This window comes from Mustela erminea, chromosome 1, assembly GCF_009829155.1.
Source record: "Mustela erminea isolate mMusErm1 chromosome 1, mMusErm1.Pri, whole genome shotgun sequence".
NCBI classification, from domain to species: domain Eukaryota; kingdom Metazoa; phylum Chordata; class Mammalia; order Carnivora; family Mustelidae; genus Mustela; species Mustela erminea.
In genome coordinates, this window is record NC_045614.1 from 129,055,894 (window position 1) to 129,082,620 (window position 26,727).

A 26,727-nucleotide genomic window follows, 5' to 3' on the forward strand; every position below is an offset into this window, starting at 1 on the left:
TTGCTGAAAACAAATTCATATGCATGCTATGAGAAATGTGTTATCAGGACAAATCTTTATAGATAAGATGCCAAATGCCTTTAAGTCTTGATCTGGAGTGATCAGTTGAAATCATTAATTTATTATAAGAGACATTTGTGGAAGCACTTACTGTAAGCCAGGCACTGCAGACATGGTGAGACAAAAGCCGCCCTCATCCCTGAGCTTAGGCTAAGGCAGAAGGTCTAGAATGTTAGTGTGAGCATAACCACCTGAGAAGCCTGTTGTAGTGTGGATTTCACCACCTCATTCTTAATATTCTGATTTATTAAAGTTGAGATAGGAGCTAGAAATTTGCACTTATTTTATCAATAATTCCATGTTATGCTGATGTAGGCAGTCCAAAAATCATACTTAGGGAAAACTGCTATATAGATACATAAACACATAAATTACCCCATATAAAATACACATTTTGTAAGAGGACTTTGAATAACATACTTTTGGAGACTGACAGGTAATTGATAATCATAGTACATGTGATCAGTTATAGTAAAGGTAGGTACATGTGCAGTCTTTTTAGGAATGGAGATGGTAAAATGATTGCTTTGCTGTTAAAAGGTGTAGATCACCAAGGTGTTAGAGACCAGGTGACATTTCATCTAAGTCTTAAGGAATTAATAAGATGTACCAGTTAGGGGCAGAGGGAAAGGACTTTCTGAACAGAAGCAGTATCCTGAAATAAAAATTAAATTTTTCTGGCTAAGCCACAAGTTATCAAAATCTTATGTTCTGAACTGATACTAGTGGATAAAGGAATTCTTCTGTAAGATTTTTAAGTCTGTGAATGTAGAAACACAATAGCTATGAAATACGGCAGCAAGCCCATTGATCTCCCCAACTCCTGCCAAAACCTCCTGCTCACCCACCCCATTTTTCTGTCTCCGTCTACAAAACCGTATAAGCATTGGTAAGATGGTCAGGAGCTTTCTTGTCTCTCTCTTACCCTCTACAGCTGAGTCATCCCTAGACTCTGTTGATTTCAGCTCTGAGACTGATCCCAAATCTGACCGCTTCTACCTTTATTCCAGAGGAGCCTAAGCCAGTTGTCCATTATCTCTCAATTTCACTTCTTGCCTTTCTTGAAAACAAGTTTCAGTAAGTAATTTCTATCAAATTGTACTGTTTATAGTCAGTGAGTGAATTGTTTATAGCTGTAAAATTGTTTATAGTTTATAGGGAGCTAATCACATTTTCTTTCAACTTAAAGCATAAATTGTATCTTGTCATTCTCCTGCTTAAAAGCATTTTATAGCTTCTTATAGAAGACAGGAAAAAAAAAAAAAACAAACCCACGACATCTCTTACCAGACATCACACAGCAGTACTGAGCTGGCCTTGCCCAACTCTGCTAACAGTGGTCCTCTCACAGTGCAGCTACACTGGCTGGCTTCTTTTTGTTTTCATAGAGGCCACTCTCTGTCTTGCTCCTTAGCTTTAGAATTTGCTCTTCCATCTAACCTGGAATGGTCTGTAGCGTCTTTCTCACTCTTCACACCGTTTTTCAAATGATCGTTTCTTTTCCATTTTTCTATCTCAGCCCAGACGCTACTTCCTTAGAGAAGCCTCCTGAAACCACCTTAACTAATGCCAGCCTCTTGAGACCCCCGTCACACTTACCTTATTTTTCCTTCTCCTAGAAACTAATAATAGTTTCTAATAATAGATGTAATTATTGTACTTGTTTACTAGTAATAGATGAAATTATTTTACTTATTTATTTTCTGCTCATCCTAAGCTTGGTTGGAAAGAAAGCGAGGACCTAGCCTGTCCTTTTCTTTGTTGCGTCCTCAGTGATGGAACACAGCCTGGCATATTGTCAGCACTTAGCAACCGTGTCTGAAGGAGGGAAGCAGGAGAGCAAGGCCGTGTGTTAGTTTGGAGTACAGCTTGAGGGTCGAGGCAATGTCTCATTCACTTTTGAGCACCCTGAACCTGACACAGTGCCTGACAATTTCAGGATATGACAAATGATTTTATAATTTAATTGAATTGGGTATTAATTCATAGGCTTTCAGAGTTGGAGAGGATTTGAGATATTCTGTCCCAACTCCTAAGTTACTCCTAACTTTTGTAGGTTGAAATATATTTGCATGCCTTGGTCACAAGATGATTTCTAATTCAGTGAGAATGGACAAGTGCTTCCCACTTTAGCCTTCTCTCTACTAACCCATACTGCTAAATAAACGCCCATCTATGTGTCAAGAACTCTTAGAAAATACATTTTTATGTTTTAAAGTATAAATGCTTAGTAATTTACACAGAAGAACAAGAATGTCAAAAGGCAATGATGTTTCACAACCTTTATTCAGAAATAAAATAGTGGCTTCTTTGATCAGATGTTATTTGTTACTGAGACACTACACAAAAAGCATGTTGCTCTATTGATATTTCATCCAGTTCTAATGTTTTTATTTAGACTGGCAATAACAGTTATTGTACTAAATACCATTCACTGAGTGATTCAGACTTTCATATTCTTGTCAGTATTCTTATGCCCATTAATATAGTCCAAAGTGCCCTTCTCTTTTATCTTACCAATAGCAAGCATAGTCTCATTAGTAGTCATGGAGCACATTTTCTTTAGCTAATACCAAGGAGAGTTTTTTAAGTTATTTTCAGAGTATAACTGTGGTCACTGGTAATCTATAATTTTGTAAGATTACATTGCCAGCAATGGCACAAGTTACTCTAAAAAGAACTTCTTATGTTCCTAATCTACAAGCTGAACTTTAAAAAAAAAAATTATAGAGCACTCCCTTCAATCATGGCACTTTTCATTAGTGTCAGTCTTAACGGTGTTTCAAATTTTAACCCCAGCGGTAACATCAATAAGCTTCTACATTAATAAGCCTGTACAGAGAGCAATATACTCATCTAAATAAACAAAATAAATAAATAAAATCAAGGACCAGATTGAAGCTTCTGCTGTCTCTTTCTATGTTTGGGGGACTTTATATTAGTCTTTAAACTTATTTTCCACAAAAAGATGGTCTGTTTGCTGCATGCATGTCCCACCCTCAGTGTACTTGTTTTCTCAACTGGGATCAGTTAACGTCTAATACTGTGGCAACCAGATGTTGTCACAACAGTTCGGCAAGTGTTTGTGCTCTTCTGAATCTTCTGAAGGACATCCATATTATGCTAAATTTTTCTCGACTCATATTTGCCTGTGTTGGCAGAAGTCCGGTTCTTCCTCATAACATCTTCCACTTGATTTATTTTAGTCAGAGTTCTGCATTCCTCTGAATTTTACTTCACTGGGACAGAGCACAATACAAATAGAAGGGTATCATTTTCTCCACAGATGCAGAACTTTCAATTCATATAGTTGAATTATTGTTATACTCACATTTCCACGTTAGCTCTTCTTGCTCTGGCTTTGCTATGTAGGAATGGCAAGGTTGCTTTTTTGTGTGTCATGTATTCTTATGTATTTGTTTATTTTATATATGATGTACTCCTGTGTATTACAGGTAAAAGGGGAAATTATTTCCAAATTCTAGCCTTTAAAGTAATCCATAAGGATATTTGCATTTGTATGTCCTCAAACATAGATACATTTTTGTCAATAATTTTTCTTCATAATTATCTCTGTGCACATAGACAAAAAGGTCAGAATCTTATTTTAATTTATTCATAATTTCATTCCGACAAAAAATGTTTTCAAAATTGATTTCTGAAATGTTCATTAAAATTGGTGCCCTTTGGGACTTACCTTAGTCAGTTTTAATTACTTAAATAATTACGTACTACATTAGAATGCTTCTTGGAGTACTAGCTACATTCAAAGTATATTTTTAAGTTTAAAAAAAAGACAAATTCAGTAGTTTTTAAAGATTTTTTTTTTTTAATTTATTTGTCAGAGAGAGAGAGCGCGTGTGAACACAGGCAGACAGAATGGCAGGCAGAGGCGAGGGAGAAGCAGACTCCCTGCCGAGCAAGGAGCCTGATGTGGGACTCGATCCCAGGACACTGGGATCATGACCTGAGCCGAAGGCAGCTGCTTAACCAACTGAGCCACCCAGGCGTCCCAAATTCAGTAGTTTTTAAATGTTTAATGCATGACAACTACCTGTAGCTGTTCTTCTGAATCTTACATTTTCCTTCGAATTGAGTGGGCATAATGTTATAATGGCATATGTTCATTCAAATAATGATTTTCATGATATTGACAGTAGTGCTTCTTTAAATAATCCAACATTTTACACAAAGCCAATTCTCATTAAGGGGACACAAGGTTATCTTATATTTATATTTAATATGAAAATATTAATCTAAATAAGAACAGTGATTTAGTACATATAAAATACCTTCACTCTGAATTTCTAAATTTGTACTTTGAATATTCCCTTGACCTTCATTAAAGAATTTTGTGAGTAGTATCAAAAGATAGATATACGTATCTATCAATAGATAGATGGATATATGTAGATAGAGAAAGAGACAGAAATAGTTATTTTATGTTAGTGTAAGATTTGAAGGGATCTTTTTTCCTGCTATGAAAGAAACACAAATGTTAAAGAAACCAACTAAACAAAGTCAAAACAAAGTTGTGACTACCATAGTGGAACAAAGTAATAACCCAAGTTAGATCTGTGTTTCTGGAACTTTTCCACTAAAGTGCCCTCTATAGCAGCAGAAACTGAACTTATATTTAGGAAAATTAGAAATAGAATCTCAATTTCTTTAAAGCCCATGTTTTTCTAGAAGATTTCGCATACTATTATTTTGTCTCCATATCTGTCTCAATAGAAGAATGTTACACACCATCAAAAAAATTCATGGGGAAGTGGTCCCATGTCTATTCTATGGTTTATTTTTTTTCTCTTACAAGGCATAGTGTGGTATCACCTAGAATTTAAGAAACATGACATAGTTTGGGATGTTTAGGGAACAGATTATAAGATTGGATATTGGAAAAAAAGAAGATTAGATACTGAATTGTTCTGGAATTAACTTGGTTTACAGATTTCTTGTTTTAGTTAAAATTAGCTTGTCTTTTTCTGAATGTAGAAAAGAAAGGGAAAAATAACTCAGAAGTGTTCTTTATGACATAGGGAAAGTAATTTGGGATTAAAACATTGTGGTAAACCAGAATGCATGATAATTTAAAGTACACTTTCTCTTAAACTCTGTTGTATGACCTTAACTGTTCTAGATTTAGGGGGCTGGTATTTTATACCTTTAAGCATAAAAAAGTTGATATAAAATTTTTTTATTTTTCATTTTAGGCCAGATATCCCAGAGACCTTCAACAGCAAATTTATCCCTTTCCAACTCTGTTAAAAAAAGCTCCAGCTGTCTTGTCTCCTCCCATCCTCGGTCAAGAAGTGCAGGGGCTCGACCATTGTCTAGAGCCGCTTCTGAAATTTCAGAAATTGAATATATTGATACTACTCACCACACCGAGCCATTCTTAGATGGCACTGATGATCAGCAAACCTTAGACAGTTTGGAAAAAGAATTAAATGTCCTGAGAAATCTTGCAGGTAATGCTATTTTTTCCCCCTATAGACAATGTTAAGTCTGTCTTCTGCTTGATTCCTCCTATCACACTCCAAGGAAACAGGCTTTCCCTCTCCCTTATTCAACCACCAACCTTTGTATTTGTTTCCTTGGGTGTCCCATGACATCACCCTGAGAATGTTATAAAACATATGGATGCCCACACTAGAGATGTCCCCTTCGCTTATGTAATACACAGTCAAAATATAGCACAAGGAACTTCATGTGGACAACAAAGTAATTTTTTTCTCCTTTCTACAAACCCCACTGAGTGGTTAATTTCTGTAGCTTCCTGAAAGCCACCGCCCAACACCCTTGTTGGGATTTGAGCTGTTAGATCTTTTAAAGCAGTATTTTTCAAATTTCAGTGTGTATATAAACGCCCTGGGGATCTTGTTACAATGCAGATTCTGGGGTTGCACCGGGATTCTGCACATCTGACAAGTACCCAATTGATGTCAATGCTGGTTGGCGGACCAGTTTAAGGGGAATTTATACTTGTGCATTCTCCTTCCTAAACCTCAGTGTCTGCAGTCTAGCAAATCATAACCATATCCTTGAAAGAATTACAAAAAAATACTAAAAAGGAAGCCAGAATCCCCACAAAATCTTATTCTTCCAAAAACAACCATACTATTTGATGAGCACCATTTTATATATCTGTTTAAATCATGAGTATACATGTAAAAATACATAGAAGGATGAGTAGATTGAAGGAAAGACAGTAAAAATTCTATAAAAATATATTTATGCTTTACAAGTTTATAAATAATTTTGTATTTACTCTGTTTCACAAAAGAAAAATTCAAAGGAAATCATACATTTCTGAGAAGTATTTTTTTATTACAAAAATATGAAGTTGAAATATATGAAACTGCCGTTTTGTACCCAAGAAACAGTGGGATATTGGCAATTTTATATAGTATATCCCATAGCTTTTTATAAATATCCCTTTAAAAATTAAGGAAAAAGGAAAAAGGAAACATTAAGCTATGAAGGCCATTTATAACTATATATGACTTAGTTTTAGACAATAACGATTAAATCCGTATAATAAGAGGACTCAGTTCTTTTTTTTTTTTTAAAGATTTATCCATTTATTTGAGATATATATATATATATATATATAATGCACACACAAAGGAAGGGAAGAGGGAGAGAGAAACTTGAGCAGACTCCTGCTAAGCTGATAAACACAAGGTGGGGCTTGATCTCAGGTCCCTGAGATAGGGACCTGAGCAGAAACCAAATGTAAGAGTTTCAACTGCCTGCACCACTCGGTGCCCCTGTTCTTTTTTTTTAAAACCACATGTGGTTATAACTGTATTTTATATAAAAATTATATATACAAATATATACATATATTTATATATTATATTTATAATAGAATGTATTGCTATTTTAATTTTATTATTTTCCATTTTTTGAGGTTTCCTTTTTCATTTTCTTAGTGAAAATTCATATTAGATTAAATGGTCAGTACTAGCATTTTTATTATGACTTTCCAATTCTGACCTTTTATTTTGATTCATCTCTAGAAGATCTGATTGTGGAATTCTTCAGAATGCCTGTTTCAACTTTTTGGTCAATTGGCAAGTTAGCTAGATTAACTTAGGGAATCACAACTTTTTTCCTCTGCACCTAATAGACATTTCTCCACTGTCTTCTGTCCCTGATTATTGATGCTAGTTAGTTTAGCACAGTTTTTTTTTTTTTTTAAACTTTGTTTGGTTAAATTTAATTGTCAAGTAGTTTTCCTCCCAAGTAGGGCTCATGGTAGCTCTGCCACTCGAGTTCTTTCATGTTTGAGAATGTGCTTCCTTTATATTTCAACGGCGTATCAGTGGAGGGTAAGTTCCTTGGGTCATTTTACTTGTAAACCTTGTACGTACTGGTTCTTTGTTTTCTGGGTCTGAATTCTGTTATGACGTAGTCTCAGGTTACCCTGATTTCTTTCTTCACTCTCTCTCTTCCAAGTGAGGGCTTCTTTCCAGACTAGATGTTTGAAGAATATTTTTCTTTATCTTTGAAATTCAGTAACTGGACCAGGAATGTGTTTCAATATCGATAATTGAGCATTTCTTAAAGCCCAGGGCTCTTTTTCTTTCTGTAGAATAAGCTGCTCCTTATTTTCAGAGAAATTTTCTGCTGTTGTGTGTTTGAATTGCTTTTCTGTTCCATTTGGCTTTCTCCTGCTGACAAATCTATTTTATCAATGTTGGATCTTCTTTGTACAATGTATGTATTTATATTTTCTTCAACTATTTTAACCAGTTTTTATTTTCCTTTGCATTTATTACTTTATCTTAAGCTCGTGTTCTATGTTGGAAGTTTAATTTTCAGCTATAATTATAGAATATTCTTTATGAATTGATTTAACAAATAATGGCTTGATTTACTAAATTAGCTCTCTAAAGGTATTGCTTTGTTTTTTTTTAATTGCTTTGATTTTTTTGGTAAATTTTTACTTTGATAAATTTCGAGTTTATAGAAAATTTGCAAAAATGCAAGAAAATACAAACTCTTATATACTCCTGTATGCTCTTTATCCAGTTCATTACCTAGTATCTGTCTTTTGCCCTGCTTAGCTATGCACACACACACAAACACACACTGTCCTTTCTTGTAAGCATTTGAGAGAAAGTTATAAAGATTATGACACTTGATCAAAGAAATACTTCAATGTGTATTACCCAGGAACAAGGACATTCTCTTAAGGACCATAATATAATTATCAAAATCAGGAATTTTAATATTGATATAATGTGATTCTCTAATCCACAGTACATATCGAATTTTTTAAATTTGTCTCAATGGTGTTCATTATACTTGTTTTTTTCTGGTACAGAATTCAACCCAGGAATAGGTGACTATTGAAAAAAAAAATTTTTTTTTGATGTCTGACATGCTATTGTTTGATCTTTAAGATTAGTTTTACTCTTCTTAATTTTTTATTGAAGTATAATTGACATACGATATCTTATTAATTTCAGGAGTACATAAGAGTGATTAATGGGTTTGGGTTTATACATTATGAAATAATCCCCATGGGAAGTCTGCTTACCATCTATCACCACACACAGTTTTTACAGTATTATTGACTACATCCCCTGTGCAGTATATTACATCCTCATCACTTATTTATTTTATAACTGGAAGCTTGTAGCTCTCAATCCCCTTTACCTGTTTGCTCATCCCCAACTCCTTAGCACTCTAGTAACCAAGAGTTTGTTTCCTATATTTATGAAACTCTTCTGTTCTGTTTGTTCTGTTTTATACACTTGTTTTTTTTTTTTTTTTTTTTTTGTGCTTAGATGCCACATATAAGTGAAATCATATGATATTTTTTTTTCTCAGTCTGACTTATTTCACTCAGCATATCTTCTAGGTCCATCCAGGTTGTTACAAATGGCAAGATTTCATTTTCTTTTTATGGCTGAATAATATTCTGGTGTGTGTATCTCTGTATGTATGTGTGTGTGTGTGTGTATCTCATCTTTATCCATTCATATATGGATGGACACTCAGGTTGTTTCTATATCCTGGCTATTGTAAATAATATGCCATGAACATAGGGATGCAGGTGTCTCTTTGAATTGATATTTTCATTTTATTCAAATAATCCAGAAATCGAATTGCTGGATTGTGAGGTAGTTCTATTTTTAATTTTTTGAGGAACTTCCATATTGTTTTCCATAGTAGTTGTACTGATTTACATTCCTATCAACAGTGTACAAGGTTTCCCTTTTTTTTTCACATCCTCACTAACACTGCTTATTTTTTTGCCTTTTTGATAATAGCTTTTCTGACAGGGCTGAGGTTGTGGTTTTGGTTTGCATTTACATGACAATTATGATTTTATAGAGCACATTTTAATGTGCCCGTTGGCCATCTGTATGTCTTCTTTGGAAAAATGTCTATTTAGGTCCTCTGCCCAATTTTTGATTACATTGTTTTTTGATACTGAGTTGTATTTTGAACATGAACTCATGATTTGCTATATAATTTGCAAATAGTCTCTCCCATTCAGTAGGTTACCTTTCCTTTTTGTTGATGATTTCCTTTGCTGTGCAAAAGCTTACTAGTTTGCTATAATCCCATTTGTTTATTTTAGCTTTTGCTACTCTTGCCTGAGAATACTAGTCTAAAAATATTTAATAATATATATTGCTTAGACCAATGTCATAGATTTTACTGCCTACGGTTTCTTCTAGGAGTTTTATGGTTTTCAGTGTTTAAAGACATTCAAGTCTTTAATCTATTTTGAATTTATTTTTATAAATGGTATAAGACAGTGATACAGTTTCATTCTTCTGTATGTAGCTGTCAGTTTTCCCAACACCATTTATTGAAGAGACTGGGCTCTTTTGTGGTTCCATACAAATTTTAAGATTCTTTGGTCTAGATTTATAAAATATGCCACTGGGATTTTGATGGAATTTGCATTGAATCTTTTGATTGCTTTGGGTTGAATGGACATTTAAACAATATTTTTTCTTCTAGTCTAGGAGCACATTGTATCTTTATTTTTGTTGTTTCTATTTCTTATATCACTATCTTGTAGTTCTCAGAGTATAGGTCTTTCACCTCCATAAATTTATTTCTAGATATTTTATTCTTTTTGATGCAGTTGTAAATGGGATTGTTTTCTTGATTTCTCTTTTTTTAATACCTTATTACTAGTGTATAGAAATGCAATTGATTTCTGTATGTTAATTCTGTTTGTATCCTGTGACTTTACTGAATTCATTTGTTAGTTCTTACAGCTTTTTGGTGGAGTCTCTGTTTTTCTGTACACAGTATCATGCCATCTGTAAATAGTGACCATTTTACTTCTTCCTTTCCAATTTGGATGCCTTTTTTCCTTTTTCTATCCTAATTGCTCTAGCTAGGACTTTCAATGTTGAATATGTTGAATAAAACAAGGAAGTCCTATGAAAGTGATAAAAGTGAGTAACCTTATCTTGTTCCTGATTTTAGAGGAAAAGCTTTCAGCTTTTCATGGTTGAGTATAATGTTAGCTTTGTATTTCCCATGTATGGGTCTTTCTTATGTTGAGGTGCATTCCTTCTGTACCCAGGAGTGGGACTGGCACAGGGTGTAACATGCTGGGGGTTTGTCTTAGGGAAATGGCTGGAACTTTTCTAAGCTAGGGGCCTGGGGCTTTTCAGGTCAGCCTCATCAGGCCAACTACAGTACCTGGATCCTGCGTTTTTGTCTGTGCTATCAAGGAGCAAGGGGAACATACTAATGACACTTACCAGTGCTTCCAATCCTGGAGTGATTTTTAGTAGTTTCTCAGCATTTGGTAGGTGCTCTATGGTTGGTAAATAAATTTCCTTCACTTATCATTTGATTTCCCTTTAAACCGCTATTTTTTCTTTGTGTCTCAGGGTGAGGGAGTATACACATGCACACACTCTCCACTTCAGGTTGCCACACTGGGGATGGGGTTCCCTTCATTACCGTGTCTCCATTTCTTACCCTTCCCTGTGTGTTCCCTCTCTCATTTATTGTGCAAGAGCCATTCGTTCAGCCTTGAGTTCCTCTTCAGGAAGAATTGCTCTGTAAGTAGGATTAGACTCAGTGTGTCTGTGGGAGGAGTGAGTTCAGGGTCTTCTATACCACCATGTTGGACTGGCTCTTCACAGTGTTACATTTTTTTAAAATGTCATTTTCATTACTTCTCTTGTAACCAAAGCACTCATGGGAAATTTTCTGATCTTGATTTGTTTTCTACCAGATTGATCTTTTATTTAATCATTCTTTGCATGCTATGAATTCTTAGATTGTAGTTTGTTTGTCTGCATAGCTAGTTGCTGCCTATTCTTTGTATCTTCCCTGTTTATATTTACTGTGGGCTACTTTGCTCATATGCTCCTTCTTTTCTAGTATAGTGATATGACAGTTTCCCTAAAGTGCTGTTCACCTGAGATGTGTCAGTCTTATCTTTGGAGCTACTATTGGTGGGTTGGTTATTGCATTGTTTTTCATGTCTTGCCAGCTTAGAAGCATGGGGAGATAGAGGAAGTAATGGAGAGTTCATCCTCCTGTGTTGGAGGACCTGGACACTCTAGTCTTCTTGTTACATTAAGCTTCATTACACCTGGTTTCAAGTGTATTCTGTCCCTATGGGGACACCTGTAGGTTTGTAATTTGGTTGCTTCTGCCAGGATCTTACAGTGGGTACTTAGGGGTTTTAAAAATATTTCAAATAATTTCTTCTTACTTCCCGTTCATCTACTTTTCTCCAAATTGGTGTGGTATTGGTGAGACTTGTACTTTAGATGACTCTCCTTTTCCTGTTACTGGTTTGATGTGCCCATTGGGTGGGGAGGAAAATGGGTGGACAGTGGTAGCACCCACTTGTAACCTCAATGAATCTTCTGTTTTTCTTTGGTTGCCCCTTGTCCTAGTTTATTATGTGGACTTGTATCCCTTCCTTTGTTTGACTCTTTTTGTGATTTGATTTGATTTTAATTTTTTTCTGCTTTTTCTATTCATTTCATTATGGGGTGAGGAATGAGAGTCTATGATCCATCTGTATGTACTGTTCATTTGCCTTACTCTGAAATACTAAAAATCAAATGCAAATCTTCTTGGAGGTAATTCTCACATTAAAGATCAAGTCTAAAATGAAGCCTGACAGATCTGAACTGGATCTAAAAAGGATAATCATACAATTTTTATTCAGAAAATGAAGGGTTTCTTATTTAGATAAATTGGTAAATTCTATTTATAAATAAAACACAGGACTTAAAAAGCAGTAGTCTCTTCTCGTTGTTTCTAACCACTTAGGTTTTCTTATTTCCTTTATCACTTTTGTTCTTACATATTTCACTTTTTCTCTGGGCCACTCCTTTTCTCATATGCCAACACCAGTATTTTCACTAGGATACATAACTTTTCATATACAAAAGCAAGCACACACTGTGTAGCCTGTGAACCACCAGGGCTTTTCTGATGTCCCAGGAGCAGAACAAAATCACTTACACACACTTGACCCACAAACAGCTCTCTTTCTATTTGGGAAGATTGGCTCTGGAAGAGTGCAGAGCTTTGGAGACATTCACCTGGAGCTGAGGAAGGAAGAGGGTGGCCCATCAGCTGAATCAACCCAACAGTCACTGAGGTGACAGATGCTGTGGTATAATAAGCTGCTCTTCCAGAAAAATCAGTTTGTGTATGAGACTTCTGTATTCTGCTTAGCATCAATGGGCAGAAAAATTCCACCCACATTTCACTACTCATGGCACAACCTGGAAAAACTCCGCATGAGGTTTGGTTCCACAGAAGCACAGCTACACAATTTGACTCTTATACAAATGTAAATGTGTTCATATCCCTGTGAAAGCCAAATTTTTGAGAGCAACAAACCTGACTTGTTTTCTATTAGCTGTAGGGTTCCTCTTCCCTTCCTCTAAGTTCTGTGGAAAACAACTGTGTCACGGAGGTAGGAGAAGAAAAGACAGGAAATAACTGCATTAAGTGAAGTGTTTTCCCCTTTCATTCAGCTTGCTGTGGCTGATATTAGAGCCTTTTCGGAGGCAGGCAGGCGGGGCCGGTGGGCGGGGACAGGAGATGTATGTGCTGGTTGCAGACACAACTTTCTGCTGAGGTGGGAGGTAGGGGGAAGCAAAACATGGTAGTTGCAAGCCAGGCTCTTCTTTGGCTAGGAGCCTGGTTTTGAAATTTGAAACCACTCCTTACTAGCTTCATGACTTTAGGCAAATTACTTTCTTAATCTGATTTTGCATCAGTTTCTGTGTATGAAACCTGGGTAGTAATAGGCCCTATCATAAAATTGTCCAATGACTGAATTAAATTATATATTAAATACTATATTTGTGGGGCGCCTGGGTGGCTCAGTGGATTAAAGCCTCTGCCTTCAGCTCCGGTCATGATCCCAGGGTCCTGGGCTCTCTGCTCAGCGGGGAGCCTGCTTCCTCCGTGTCTCTCTCCGCCTGCCTCTCTGCCTACTTGTGATCTCTGTCTGTTAAATAAAAAATTAAAAAAAAAATAAATACTATATTTGTGAAGATTTCTTTCATGCTCTCTCTCTCTCTACACACATACACACTCTCTCTCAAGAGTTAATTGCCTAGCACATAGTAAGTCCTGAAAAAAATCTGTTAAATTATGTAAGGAACCAGTGAGTGGTATTTTCCACATATAGTCAGGTAAGATTCTCTTGGTAAGTCTAATTTCTAGTCAAAAAGATCTAAAAGCTGTTTTTTATCCTAAAACCATGTCTTCTTCGGGGCCACTTTGAGGATATAGTTAGCTATAGTTCATGCCATATAATTATTTCCTCTATGAATATCTGTAAATGATGTTATAGTCACTTCCTTTAATGTGCTCAACATGGCAGTATAACTTATTTACCAAGCCACTTTGTCAATTTTTGAATATTGTTATAGCCAGAAGAAATTTGGGAAATATCAAAAGATATGTATTATGAGGAAGTCTCAATAATAATGCATGTTAAAGCATTCACATTTTTGTTAGTTATAAACGATTCAGTTGTTCAAATTCATTCTGACTTGTGGTTTAAGGCTTAAATTCCCATGGCGATCCTATGTTTTAAAAGTCCACAGACAGTGGACTTTTAAAGGCAGTTAACTGAGCCAAGGAAGGCACTCAGGCAGTTAACTAAGCCAAGTAATTAAAGGATAAATTAAAAGATTAAGGGATAGAAAACGTTTAATTTCAATCCATTCCTCAAAAGTCCACTTTTTTGACAGGTATAAAGTAAATTTATAATAGCTGAATTTCCAATATAAGTGTCAATCCAGTCTTCCCTGATCTTATATTAGAAAAAGTTAGGTTTATGTACAATTGATCTTTTAGATTTAACACTAACCCACAATAGGGTTTTCATAAGCAGTTTTATTTTCCACTGCTTTGAAAATCAAGTGATGTCATCTTTGCCCCTATTAACTTCAAAAGGTATTTTGAAATATAATTTTGAGAATGTACAATTACACAAAAATAGACCCATTCTGTTTGTACTTTCTGAATTAGCCCTGTGCTAATTAGGACTCAAATACCTAACAGCGGTTGAATACCTCTCCTTCTGGTGTTCTTTAGATCTAAGAGCCCCTATTAGGTTTCAGTACTATAGTGTTACCAATTCCAAATCCTGAATTGATTGCTTTCTCACCATAACAATCCCTATCATTGGGGCAAGTAAAGGTATCTTGCATACCGGTCTTATTCCTTGTGGAAAAAAGGAGAGAAAATAAAAGCCTCAGCTAAAGAATTAGATTCTGGAACATAGTGATTGATGATATTGGTGAGCTAGAAGAGCTTAGAGCTAGTTCCAGTTCTTTTCCTCGGGTGTGTGACTTCTAAGTTACCAATGCCTTGGGGACCCACAATTTCTAATCTTCAACAGCTGGGGATGCGACAAAAATTCTAGCTGAGGATCTTTTATTTTTCTCAAAATTAGTCTTATACAGAGCCCCAGATTTAAATGAGACCCAGTGAAAGCTGTCTTGATTGCTTTGGGGTGGTGGGAGCAGGAGCAATATCCTCAAGCCTTCTGAACTTTACCATGTATCATAATTTGAAAGTCACTGGACTAACTAACTTTAAGGACACTTCCAGTTGTATATATATTGAGGTCTTTCTTGCAGCAGGAATGATTTGAAGTTTCTTCCAGCAGGGGAATCTCTGCTTGCTCAAAAATTTCTGGTAAGTGCTATCTTCCGAGAAAAAATAATGCTACTAAAATAATTCTCTTCGTCAAGTGGATAATACACGTAGTTTGGTGTGTGGTCCTTCAGATCAGGAGGATATTTGATTGACACTTTCATAGGAGTTGGAAGTGTCCAACTCCCAGATCCAGTATTTTTAATGATTTTAAAATTCATCATAGTATAACCTTAGGTACAAGCTAGATTGGCCCTTAAAACTTTATCAAAGATGAAAAGAAGGCATTATCGTCTTTCTAATATAATAATCATATTTATTTCTGTACTTGACTTTTTGGTAGTTTATATAAAATGGTTGCTTGTCCATTGGCTTATTTAACTTGCACTATTTGTCCTTACCTGAGCTAAATCATAGGGTAACTTCATGTAAAAGGAGAAGATTTAAGGCTTCTCCCCTTTCGCATACAAATGGTTATTATCTACCCAAACAAACCAAGGAAGCAGAAAAAGAAAGGGTAGCTTTGCTAAGACTAATCTTTGCCTCAGACTGTGTGGGGGTAAAACTTTTATTTCTTAGAAGACAAAAATAAACAATAAAGCAGTTAACATTCAGGCAAATTGAGGTGTCACCTAATATTCTAGGTTTAAAAAGGATCCCATGACACTCTTTGAGATATTATAAATTTTCAGGACAATTGACACTTTAAGTATAATATATATTTAAAAATCAATATGGTTAGGTGAAATAAGTCACAAAGACAAAGACAAGTACTGTATAATATCACTTATGTATGGAATCTAAAAAAGCCAAACTCGTAGAGACAGAGACTAGAATAGTGGTTACCATGGACTTGGGGGGTGGAGGAAATGGGGAAATATTGGCCAAAGAATATAAACTTCTCATTAGAAGATGAATAACTTCTGGGATGTAATGTATAGCATGGTGATTATAGTTAATAATATTATATACTTGAAGGTTAATAAGAAAGTAGATTTTTTTTTTAAGATTTTATTTATTTATTTGACAGACAGAGATCACAAGTGGGCAGAGAGGCAGGCAGAGAGAGAGGTGGAGGCAGGCTCCCTGCTGAGCAAAGAGCCAGATGCAGGGCTCATCCCAGGACCCTGGGATCATGACCTGAGCTGAAGACAGAGGCTTAACCCACTGAGCCACCCAGGCGCCCCAAGAAAGTAGATCTTAATTGTTCTCACCACAAACAAATAAAAAAAGTTAATTATATGACATGATGGATGTGTTAGCTAACACTATGGTATTAATCATTTTGCAATATATGTGTTCCAATCAACATATTGTACACCTTAAACTCACACAATGTCACATGTCCATTATATTCCCATAGAGATGGAAAAAAATTGGGGAATTCACTAAAAGCAAAGTCAATATGATTGAAGTGACTTGATACCAATGTCCTAATTTAGAGGGTCAGATCAAACTTCATATTCTGCCCACCCCACAAATACTAGAAAATTGAGGTGATCAAAAATCTGTACTGACCTTCTTTGTACTGCCTATAGTTTACGCTGGGTAAACTTTTAGTACCATATGCTGCGCGTTTATGTCTTGAATTTATGTGTTGACAGTGCATAAAATAAAATGTTTCAGATCCTTCAGAAAAACTTTACAGCCTAACCTCAGAAGAGTTACCAGCCTTCAACAACCATTCGCTGAACATAAGTCAGACTACCCTAGATTTCTGTAAGACCTCAAGTGCAAGAGGCCTTTGTGCAGTTGAGGAATGGAGGTAGGTTAAGGCTACAGCCTACATGTAAAGATAGTGCATAGTGAAATTTTTGACAAGCCCCGAATAGTTATCTTTACTATGTAAAGAAAGATTGTCCTCATGGGTATACTATATATGGCCATCCTCTATAAAATGTTTGGGTCCTTAGTTGACCTATTTTCAGGATTTCATAGAAGTCTTATGAAGAAGTTACTTTAATGTGAAGAGATAATTCTCTGCTGCACAATGTGTGTCAGCAAAATGAAAAGATATTTGTAATTTTATAATCCTTTAGCCTTTCTTCTTATGTTGAAAAACAGTTGCTTTACTTGGATTAATTAACTTAATAAATCTCACTAGTTTGCACTAATAGGATCTTACTTAATATGAATAAGGTTTTTAGAGTATTAAGAAGATTCTTAAAGTTAAGTCAAGGTTGTTAATGATAGCATATTTTAAATTGTATCATTTCATTCTTTCTGCACATGAAAAACATTTTTGGATGATCAGTCTGTAAAGAATACAGGTTATATTAATAAATGCTTCAAAAAGTAGTTTATCATGTTGGTCTATTATTGGCATGCTAGAGTTTCTTGTAAAAGGAGGATGGATTTTTCTAGAAGGATTAAGATAAATGTAAAATAAAAGTCCCTTGAATTATAAATTCCTTTGTTTGGTTTGAAGTCTAATATTGCAGTGAAAAGGATTCAAGAGTCCATTACTCTGTCTTTTTAAAGGAGAAAATCGTTTAGCTGTGGTCCTTGGATTTTTGCATTTCTAACACCACTTATGTTTTTAAAAAGAGGAATCAATATAAAGTTGCTATTTTTTCCCTAAAAAGCTCTTTTAAAACAAAGTAACTAAACTTACCATGTACTCTAGGTATCATTTCAGGAAAAGAAAGGACATTTCATACTAAAAATATAAGGGGAATAAATAGAATAAAGCAAAATTCTTTTAAATTAAAAATGTCATGAAAAAGTCATTATCTTGTTGTTATTTTTTCTTCTTAGACCAGTAGAAATTTTTATCTCAGTCAGATCTGCCCTGGTCCACAGATCAGAGTTTAGGAACTGCTGATTTAGCCTCTGTTGGGCTTATAAAAGGGATCTAAAAAAATATCCATCACAGGAAGACATATTTATATTATTTAGTAGCATACATGGGCTGAAATTCTAGATAAGTTGGACCAAAAAAAAAAAAATCTGAATTGTACAAATTCCTTTCTGTTTCCCCACACTACCTCCTTTCCTAAACCTGACACCTATATACTAGAGTTTCTACCAGTTCCTTTCCACAATAAAATATAACAAAATAAAACAACTAAATAATTGCTGACATTAATTTTGATTTTGGCATATCTTGACTGGCTATCCACATAGTCCTAATTTACTGTACACAAAAGAGGTGATTTATCTGGCAGTCTATTCATTGGGATTCTATTAAACAGCCAATGTAATGATGAATGTTCTTAATGATGACCCTGAGGCTCTGCAAGTTTCTGAAGAGCCTTCTGAATCATCAATGAAAGACGCAACCAGAGACCATACAATCTTCTCCCCTTGGTTCCACTGTGCCTTTATTTCTTGGGAGAAGGAGAATGATGAGAATTTCTCATTAAAAGGAAGCTTCGGATATTGGGCACATTGAAAATTATGGCCAGGGTCTGAGACAGCCTCCTCAGATCTGCCTGCCTCCAATGACTTCAATGCATGTAGTATTGATCAGAAAATAAATGAAGAGTTGAAACCTGGTTCTGTATATTGTGTATTGATCTTTTAATGTATTTCCAGCTCTTTTGAAAGAGATACTGAAGCTCAGTCTTTGCTGACACTTTCTGAAAGCAGCACAGATGAGGAGGAAGAGGATTTTCTTGACAAGCAACATGTCATCATGCTATCGTGGTCATAGAGTGCCTCTTGATAATGATCATTTGTTCATTACTTTTTCGATTTTATATCCAAAGTAAAGCAAACAGCTGAAAAAAGTGACCAAGTGATTACCTGTACAGGTGCTGGAGATTTTGATTATTAATGTTTCTGATGTTTCAAGGTTTGCAAACTAATAAAAGTTAGTGAAATTATAAGGGCTTTTTTTTCCAAATGATTTATTGTATGTCAAATGCTAATCTATATTGCAGATCATATTAGGAAAATTTGGTGAATTTGTAACAATGACATTTATATTGTGTGTCTAGAAACTACTGTAGGTTAGAACATGATTGTATTTAAAGTACTATTTAATTGCTGAATTATATTGAATAATGATGTCATCATAAGAGTTAATTGAGCCTAGAATCCATATTTTACTTTGGTAACTACTGTTTGGTTTTGATTTGATTGTTAGGGTTTTTGACATTTAGAAAAGTTCTGGTAACTTCAAACATTGCTGCAAGAAGAGAAAAAGAGGACCCAAAATAAAGCAGACATAATACTTGTCATTCTAATATGACACAAAGACATAAACTAGAGAACACAGAAACTCCCCCTCAAGCCTCTTACTTTGGGAGGGTCATGTGATGGTTAATTTTATGTCAACTTGGCTAGGCTATGATACTCAGATATATGGTGAAACTGTATACTACATGTTTCTATGAAGGTATTTTTAGATGAGATTAACATTTAAATCAATAGACTTTGAGTAAAGCTGATCACCCTAAATGGTATATGTGGGTCTCATCTAATCAGTTTGAAAGTCTTAAGAGAAAAAAGAACTGGGTCCTCCAAAGAGAGGGGACTGCTGCCTCCAGACTGCCTTTGGGCTGAAACCGCAGCATCTAATCTTCCTTGGATCTCCAGCCTTCTGGCCTGCCTTATAGATTTTGGATTTGCTAGCTGTCACAATGGTTCTGTTTCCCTGGAGAACACTGACTAATAAAAATAGTTTCTGGATTGTTGTTACAGTGAAAAAAATGAGTACACATAGAGGTATTCTGCTGGTCTCCAGTAGTAAGAGATTTGGGGTTCAATTCTTTACATGATCTTATAATCCAAGGGTTTAACAAAAGAACAGAAAAAGACATGCCCAAGGAAAGCTTTATGGGTTGTCACTTTGTGACATTTTAGGACAGTTTCCTCTTAAGGAGTTTATTGACATCAGGAAAACTTACCTGTAGGTTAGTAATGCCATCATCAGGGCATAGCCATAGCTGAAGAATCAAACTCTTTTTTCTTCCCTCTGATTCTGGGTAATAACCCCTTGTATAAGACCGTTGATTATTTAGCGTAATTTATCTTTGATATATTTTCTATGGGATCAATACATTGTACTCGTATTCACACAGGTGACCTACTATCAGGATAAAAAAATGATGAAGACACCTATTTCTATGGTCTAAAAATAGTTAGGTCTATAGGTCTAGAGATGCCCTTAAATTGTGCCTAAAAATGCCCTTCATTAAAAGTAACATAAATGAACGATTTTTAATAAGTCTAAAAATGTCCTTCATTAAAAGTGAAGGGGGCACCCAGGGGTACCTGGGTGGCTCAGTGGGTTAAAGCCTCTGCCTTCGGCTCAGGTCATGATCTCAGGGTCCTGGGATCGAACCCCACGTCAGGCGCTCTGCTTGGCGGGGAGCCTGCTTCCCCTTCTCTCTCTCTGCCTGCCTCTCTGCTTATTTGTGATCTCTCTCTCTCTCTCTCTCTCAAATGAATAAATAAAATCTTTAAAAAAAAAAGTGAGTAACATATATGAACAATAAGCAATAAGGAAATCCAATCGTACTATCAAAATAGAATTTCTGAAAAGAAACAAATATCTTAAAGAGTGTAACTCCTCCGAAGTTTTCACTGTCCTCTTAGCACTTCCTCTGTCACCATCTCAGAAAGATAACAGTGAGTCACCCTCAAATCCTCATCATTTATGTCAAAGGCCCTTCTGGCATCTTGTCCTGAGGCTGATAGCTTTCTGAATTTTAGAATTTATAGTTAAAATGGAGATTGCCTTTTCATCAATTAAAATAGGAAGAAAATACATTTTTTTTTAGCATGTCTTCTCAGATTTAAAGTTTTTTTGACTCTCTCTATCCTCCTTTGCTGTAAGACAGTATCTTCCTTTTTCCTTCTGACGAAGAAGAAAATCGCTCCCCAGTGACAATTTATACAACTCCAGCGTTTTTCTCCAAGTGGAAGGAGGTGTCCTATTCTCATTAAGGAAGAAGGACCACTGCTATTCCTTCTGTGGATCCAGGCATAGCTTGAGTCTTTTATGAACTAGTTCAGAAAGAGATTTTATAAGATGTTATTACCTTTCACAATAAAAGAATTTTAAAATAACAATAAATCTGAGAACTAGTTGTCATTAGTGCATTTCTGGCCAGGACCTGAGATAAGGCATGTATCATTGACTTTGCCATTTGACTTCCAATATGACATTGAAATTAAACATGAGGGTCCTCTGTGGCAGAGCAGACCCCCTTCTGTCTTTATTTGCTTCCCATAACCACACATTTAGAAAAGATCTTTAATTCCTTTTCCATTAGTCTAATGAGGAAATAAAAACTAAATAAGATTAGAGCCTTTGCCTGAAGCAGTTTCAATGTGTTCTCTCATTTCGAAGCGCAAGCTTAAAATCACTGTTAAAGGCATGCACCTAATTCTGACTGTGGAATTGAGAGAGTTACAGATATTCCAGAAGAATCACAACCATGCTGCAAATGCTGCAGTTACCACAGTGTGCCTCTAGCAACCACTGGACAAGTGATCCCATGGTTTTATATGCATGTTGGGATTTAGTAGTTTATACTCAGACTTGCTTAGTGGTGTAATAGTCATATGAAATTCTATAATTTTGCAGCTCTGGACATACACATAATGGAAATGAATTGACATTGAATTATATCTGATAACTTGGATATGTTGTTTGATATTTATTGAAGTCATTCATATCCAGTGCACTCTGAGTATGTCACACTGTGACACGTATGTGCCATATATGTGAAGTGCACAGAAAACCTTTCTTGAACAAAAGAATTCTACAAAGTGGCTCCATATGTAATAGGGCCTCAGATATTTTAGATAATGTCTTGATTCAGAATAAAACAGTTCTCTCTGTCCCTATGATTCAGTGGTTGGAAAGATCTTGAGCAACGTTTACCTCATTTTGGTTTTGGCTACATGATATTTCTCATCTCTAAGGTCTCAAAATGTACCTTCTGAATGAAACTTTCCATTTCTGTTGAAATTAATTCTCATGTTCCTTTTTTCTCTTCTTTCTCATGGCATCCTACTTTTCTCTCCTTCCTCTCTTACCTCATGACCTATTAATTTATTGGTGTAATTTTTGAATGTATGTCAGACAATACGTTTCAACCGACTGGATTGTCTATTTTGTTCACCACTGTACACTTAGCCTGTAGCATATGCCTAGCTCACATTGCTGGTCATCAGTAATGAATGAATGAATGAATAAAGTGTACAGGATCCAATGATAAGTCATTTCAGTCCCTAATTTTTCCCAAGAGGACACAGTAAGATATATAAAATGAGAAACACAGGATATCAGGATACACTATTTACTAGGTGGCAAATAACTTATCTGAACGTGTTTCTTCATCATGAAATGGAAAAAAAAGTCACCAGCTTTTCTTAGAGAAATGTTGCGGGAATCCAATCCAAAGCAGTAGTGATTGTGGAAACACTTTGAGAACTGAAAAGCTCTCTTCCATGCTTATTATCATCACTTTTTAAGAGTTTATGCTATAGTCATTGAAAATACAGACAAATTATGGATGGATCAATTAGTGAATTCAGGATTGAGTTAATGAATGATAAAAGTCACTCAGTATCTAGAGTGGAAAATGCTTCCAGTGAGTTGGACAGTTAGACTGAATGATGTATAAAGTTGTTTATGTTGAAAGCTAAATATCTAAATTTATTTTATTAAAATTATTTTTGAAACATTGTTTCCTATGTTTAGCTTTCTTCTATCCTGTAAAAATTCAGAATTTTTAAATATTAAAAATTAAATTTTAAATATTAAATTTAATTTTTAAATATTAAGATTGTGCTGGTACTCTTTTTTTTTTTTAAGATTTTATTTATTTGACAGAGAGAGATCACAAGTAGGCAGAGAGGCAGGCAGAGAGAGAGAGGAGGAAGCAGGCTCCCCGCTGAGCAGAGAGCCTGATGTGGGGCTCGATCCCAGGACCCTGAGATCATGACCTGAGCCGAAGGCAGAGGCTTTAACCCACTGAGCCACCCAGGCGCTCCATGCTGGTACTTTTATAAACACTTTGTGCGTCATACTTTCAGAGAGGAGAAATTTTAAAAACATACTTATACCTCCCCAAATCTGTTTTTATGGGATATTTTGTTTCAGCATAATTTTCATCGCTGGTTATTTATTACTAACCACATTTTCATGAAAACAATCTTTATTTCCTCAGAGTTCATCTGTGCCTGTAGTTTATCCCCCACCTCAAGTCATAATTCTTTGTTAGTGACACGCTGATTGTTTGCTGGGTAAATGATTATGATGTTGCAAACAGGATTATGACTTTAGCTGGGGAATAACCAGCAGGCATAGATGAACTCTAAGGAAATACAATCCTCCCTTTTTAATGCAAATGTCTTCCATAGTTAAAGAAAAGAAGAGGATATTTTTAATGTTCTCCATGAGGTGACAGTTATGTTTAAAATGAAAAGAGTTAATTGATTGATGGGGTTAGCTTGTGTTTCTTCTTTTCAACTACATGTAATATGCAATAACATTTATGGATCAGTTCTAAGCATCTCTATGCTCTTATTTCTGCCAGAAGGAAGCACTTTGTGTATCGCCTTCTATCCGGAAGACAAATATACATTATTCTAGATACAAATGCTTAGGAAGACTTCCAAGAGGGGAAATGTACTCCATCCCTATTTTACAATTAAACCTTATATATTCAACATAAGTATGAAAGAAATGTTTTAGGGTAAATTTTGATATTTCACATTTTTTAGAATTGTCTTATTTTTATAGTATAACTTTTTTTGTTTATTCAAGCGATGGTAGATTTGTAAACAGCTTCTGCACTTAAAAAAATGAAACCTGTGGGACGCCTGGATGGCTCAGTGGGTTAAGCTTCTGTCTTCTGCTCAGGTCATGATCCCCGAGTCCTGGGATGGAGCCCTGCATTGGGCTCTCTGCTTTGCGGGGAGCCTGCTTCCTCCTCATTCTCTGCCTGCCTCTCTGCCGGCTTGTTATCTCTGTCTGTCAAATAAATAAATGAAATCTTAAAAAAAAAAATAAATAAAAGCTGCAAGTGCCACAGAAGATGAACAGATGCACATTTGATTTTTCAAAAGTAGTCACCCCACATTCACTTTCTCCTCTGACCTACACCACACCACAGCCCTGGAAGAAAACTGTGTGAGACCGTTGAACCAATCAGGATTTGATTTAATTTTATATCACAGGAAATACCAAATAACAGCGGACTAACATAGAAGATTCTTTTGTAAGTTGAGTCCGGGAGTAGGCATTATGGAGTTGGTGCAGCAACTACATCTTGCTGTGTTGTTTCTGTCCTCAAGTTGACGTTGTCATTCAAGATGGGGATAGATCTCCAGCCTTCAGAATCTGATTTCAAGGTGTCAAGAAGGGGGACAGTGGGTAGAGCAAAGTAGACACCTCCTAACTGAGGTAACTTCTTCTAACCAGTGTTCTTGGATATCTCACGCAACACTTCTGTTATGTATTATTGGCTGGAACTTAGTCACATCTAGATGCAAGAGGATTTGGAAATGTAGTCACTGAAGAGGGCACATTGCTGCTCAGAATAAAAGTGGGGTTGTTACACCGGGAAGTTGGAGAGAGTGGATATTGAAGGCACCTGGCAGGTCTGTTGCAGCCTCTAATGTTACCTTCATTAATGATCTACTGCAGCTTGCTTTCAGCATATAGGCATTTTGCAGTTAATGTGGTTTGCAATATGTGGCAGAAACCAACCTTTTGAGATTTAAGTAAGATAAATTTAAGAGACACTCCTATACTTGGATCATTCAAATTCATATATAAACCATACCTCTCTTTTAGTCTGAAAAGCATGCTTTTGTTACACAAACAGAGACTTCATCATTATTCAGTTTCAGGTTTTCACCTTAGGACTTCTTAAAACACATTCCACATCTCTTTAAAGTTCAGTCTTTGGGCTGATGCCCAAATCCAATCTGCTTTGGCAAGGACTTTGAATGCACTCTGTTAAAAATACTGTGATATGAAATATTTGTCTCAAATGAAGTTTCCAATATTAAGATATTTTGAAACCTATGATGGAAATTTTCACAAGAATACACAGAGAACAAATATAAAGTAGTTTCTTCTATTAGGAATATTGGATATTGGCATAGGAGAGCCAGAGATTACAGATGGTCCTAGAGATAAAGTCTCATGGTTATATGCTCATTTAGCAGTGCTTTAATCCTTTGTAGTTCACATATCAAATGAGAGATTAAATGTTTTCAAACCAAGTTCTGGGGACCCATAGGGTTTCTTGATTTCAGGGAGGAGTTTAAAGGAGGACTGAGTTGTTCAACAAAAGCATCTCTGCTTGTTTTGTTTGTTTGTTTGTTTTAATGTATAAAGGGATTCTTTGTGAGATTGAAGAAAGAATTTTACCACAAAAGTTAGACTGTGGCCTAGAGTCCTAGATCTCTGGGCCCCTGTCAGGCTGGTTTTCTGGGATTTATGCTGTCACAGAATGTGATAGATTGTTAGGATGTTTTATTGGATTTATATCTCTTGCTGTAAGAGCAGACTCCAGAGAACAATGAAGGAAGATAGTTTCTCCTCCTCAATTCATTGAAATCTCTTCAAAAATTATCCAGCTTTAGGCAGACTACATTGCTAACTGATTTCTAGTTGGATATCTTTTTCTTCAAGTACAGAAACCCAGTCAAGGCACTGAAAATAAAGTGGGTTTATTTTAGTGAGAAGTGAAATGGTATGAAAATCCAAGAACAGGAGCTGTAGAAAAGTGGTATGGCAGGATTTTACAGTTCCTGGACCGGAGATAATTCTGTCTCTGGATGGTCTTGACCACTCATGGGTTTTTGCTTTGGAGGGGCACATTAGTTCTATGTTCCCTACTGACTGGCTTCTTTTGTTCACTCAAACTTCGTGCTTATACCCAAGGATGCAACTTGTTCTTCACCCAGGCCTCTGCCTCATGGCTTCTCTCTCTCTGCTCTCCCCACATCACTATTTCAGTCCCTTGAATTGGTTTTCAATTCTAGATTCAGAGAGAGACATTGGATTGGTTCAGTTTATATTTTCAAGACAGGCAGCATGATTGCCTAAGGAGGGTTCAGGCCTGGGTGTGAACTTATCAGCAAGTAAGTGTTTCCAGGCTATGGTGAGAAGGCATGGAGAGAAGAAAGGACAATTTGTTTTAAAAAATGGCCTCTGTAATTCAGCAGGCCAGCGGATATGATTTCAAAAGTGAAGTGGGTTTCATATGGCATGGACTTCTCAGAAAAACGCTCAGGGGAGGACCTGAGTGCCAAAGGGAGGTTTGTAGGACAGAGTTGTGAATATTGCAGTAGGTGTGAAGAGGGGGACAGAAAAGGAAAGGGTATTAAGGGCTGATGCTACCACAGGATCACCCTAACTGTATGGGAACCATTCTGTTGTTCCCTTAGTTTCAAACAGCACCAACCTGAAGTGTGGGTTTGTGCTCTCACTAGACCTCCTTAGGGCCATCCTTTCACCTGTGACTTGAGTGTCAATATTACTCTATTCTCAAAGGGCCAATGCTGGAATCAGTAACCTGGAGCTTCATTCTAATTTTGTTCTCTAATGTC

The 26,727-nt window shown here is 35.9% G+C and overlaps 1 protein-coding gene across 6 annotated transcripts in view; it reads left to right on the forward strand.

Annotated features, from left to right (window-relative positions):
• The window catches only part of ZBBX (zinc finger B-box domain containing), a 117,951-nt gene extending 97,504 nt beyond the window's left edge, over positions 1-20,447 (forward strand). For 3 of the 6 annotated variants that reach the window (XM_032341871.1, XM_032341862.1, XM_032341891.1), the window contains 3 exons: positions 5,274-5,531; positions 16,828-16,966; positions 18,739-20,446. In XM_032341871.1, the coding sequence (XP_032197762.1) occupies positions 5,274-5,531; positions 16,828-16,966; positions 18,739-18,856 (515 nt within the window). In that variant the 3' untranslated portion in view covers positions 18,857-20,446. Of the gene's footprint in view, positions 1-5,273; positions 5,532-16,827; positions 16,967-18,738 lie in introns of all 6 variants that reach the window. The other 3 variants (XM_032341853.1, XM_032341897.1, XM_032341882.1) reach the window with 2 other exon arrangements.
• The last annotated feature ends 6,280 nt before the right edge of the window (positions 20,448-26,727 follow it).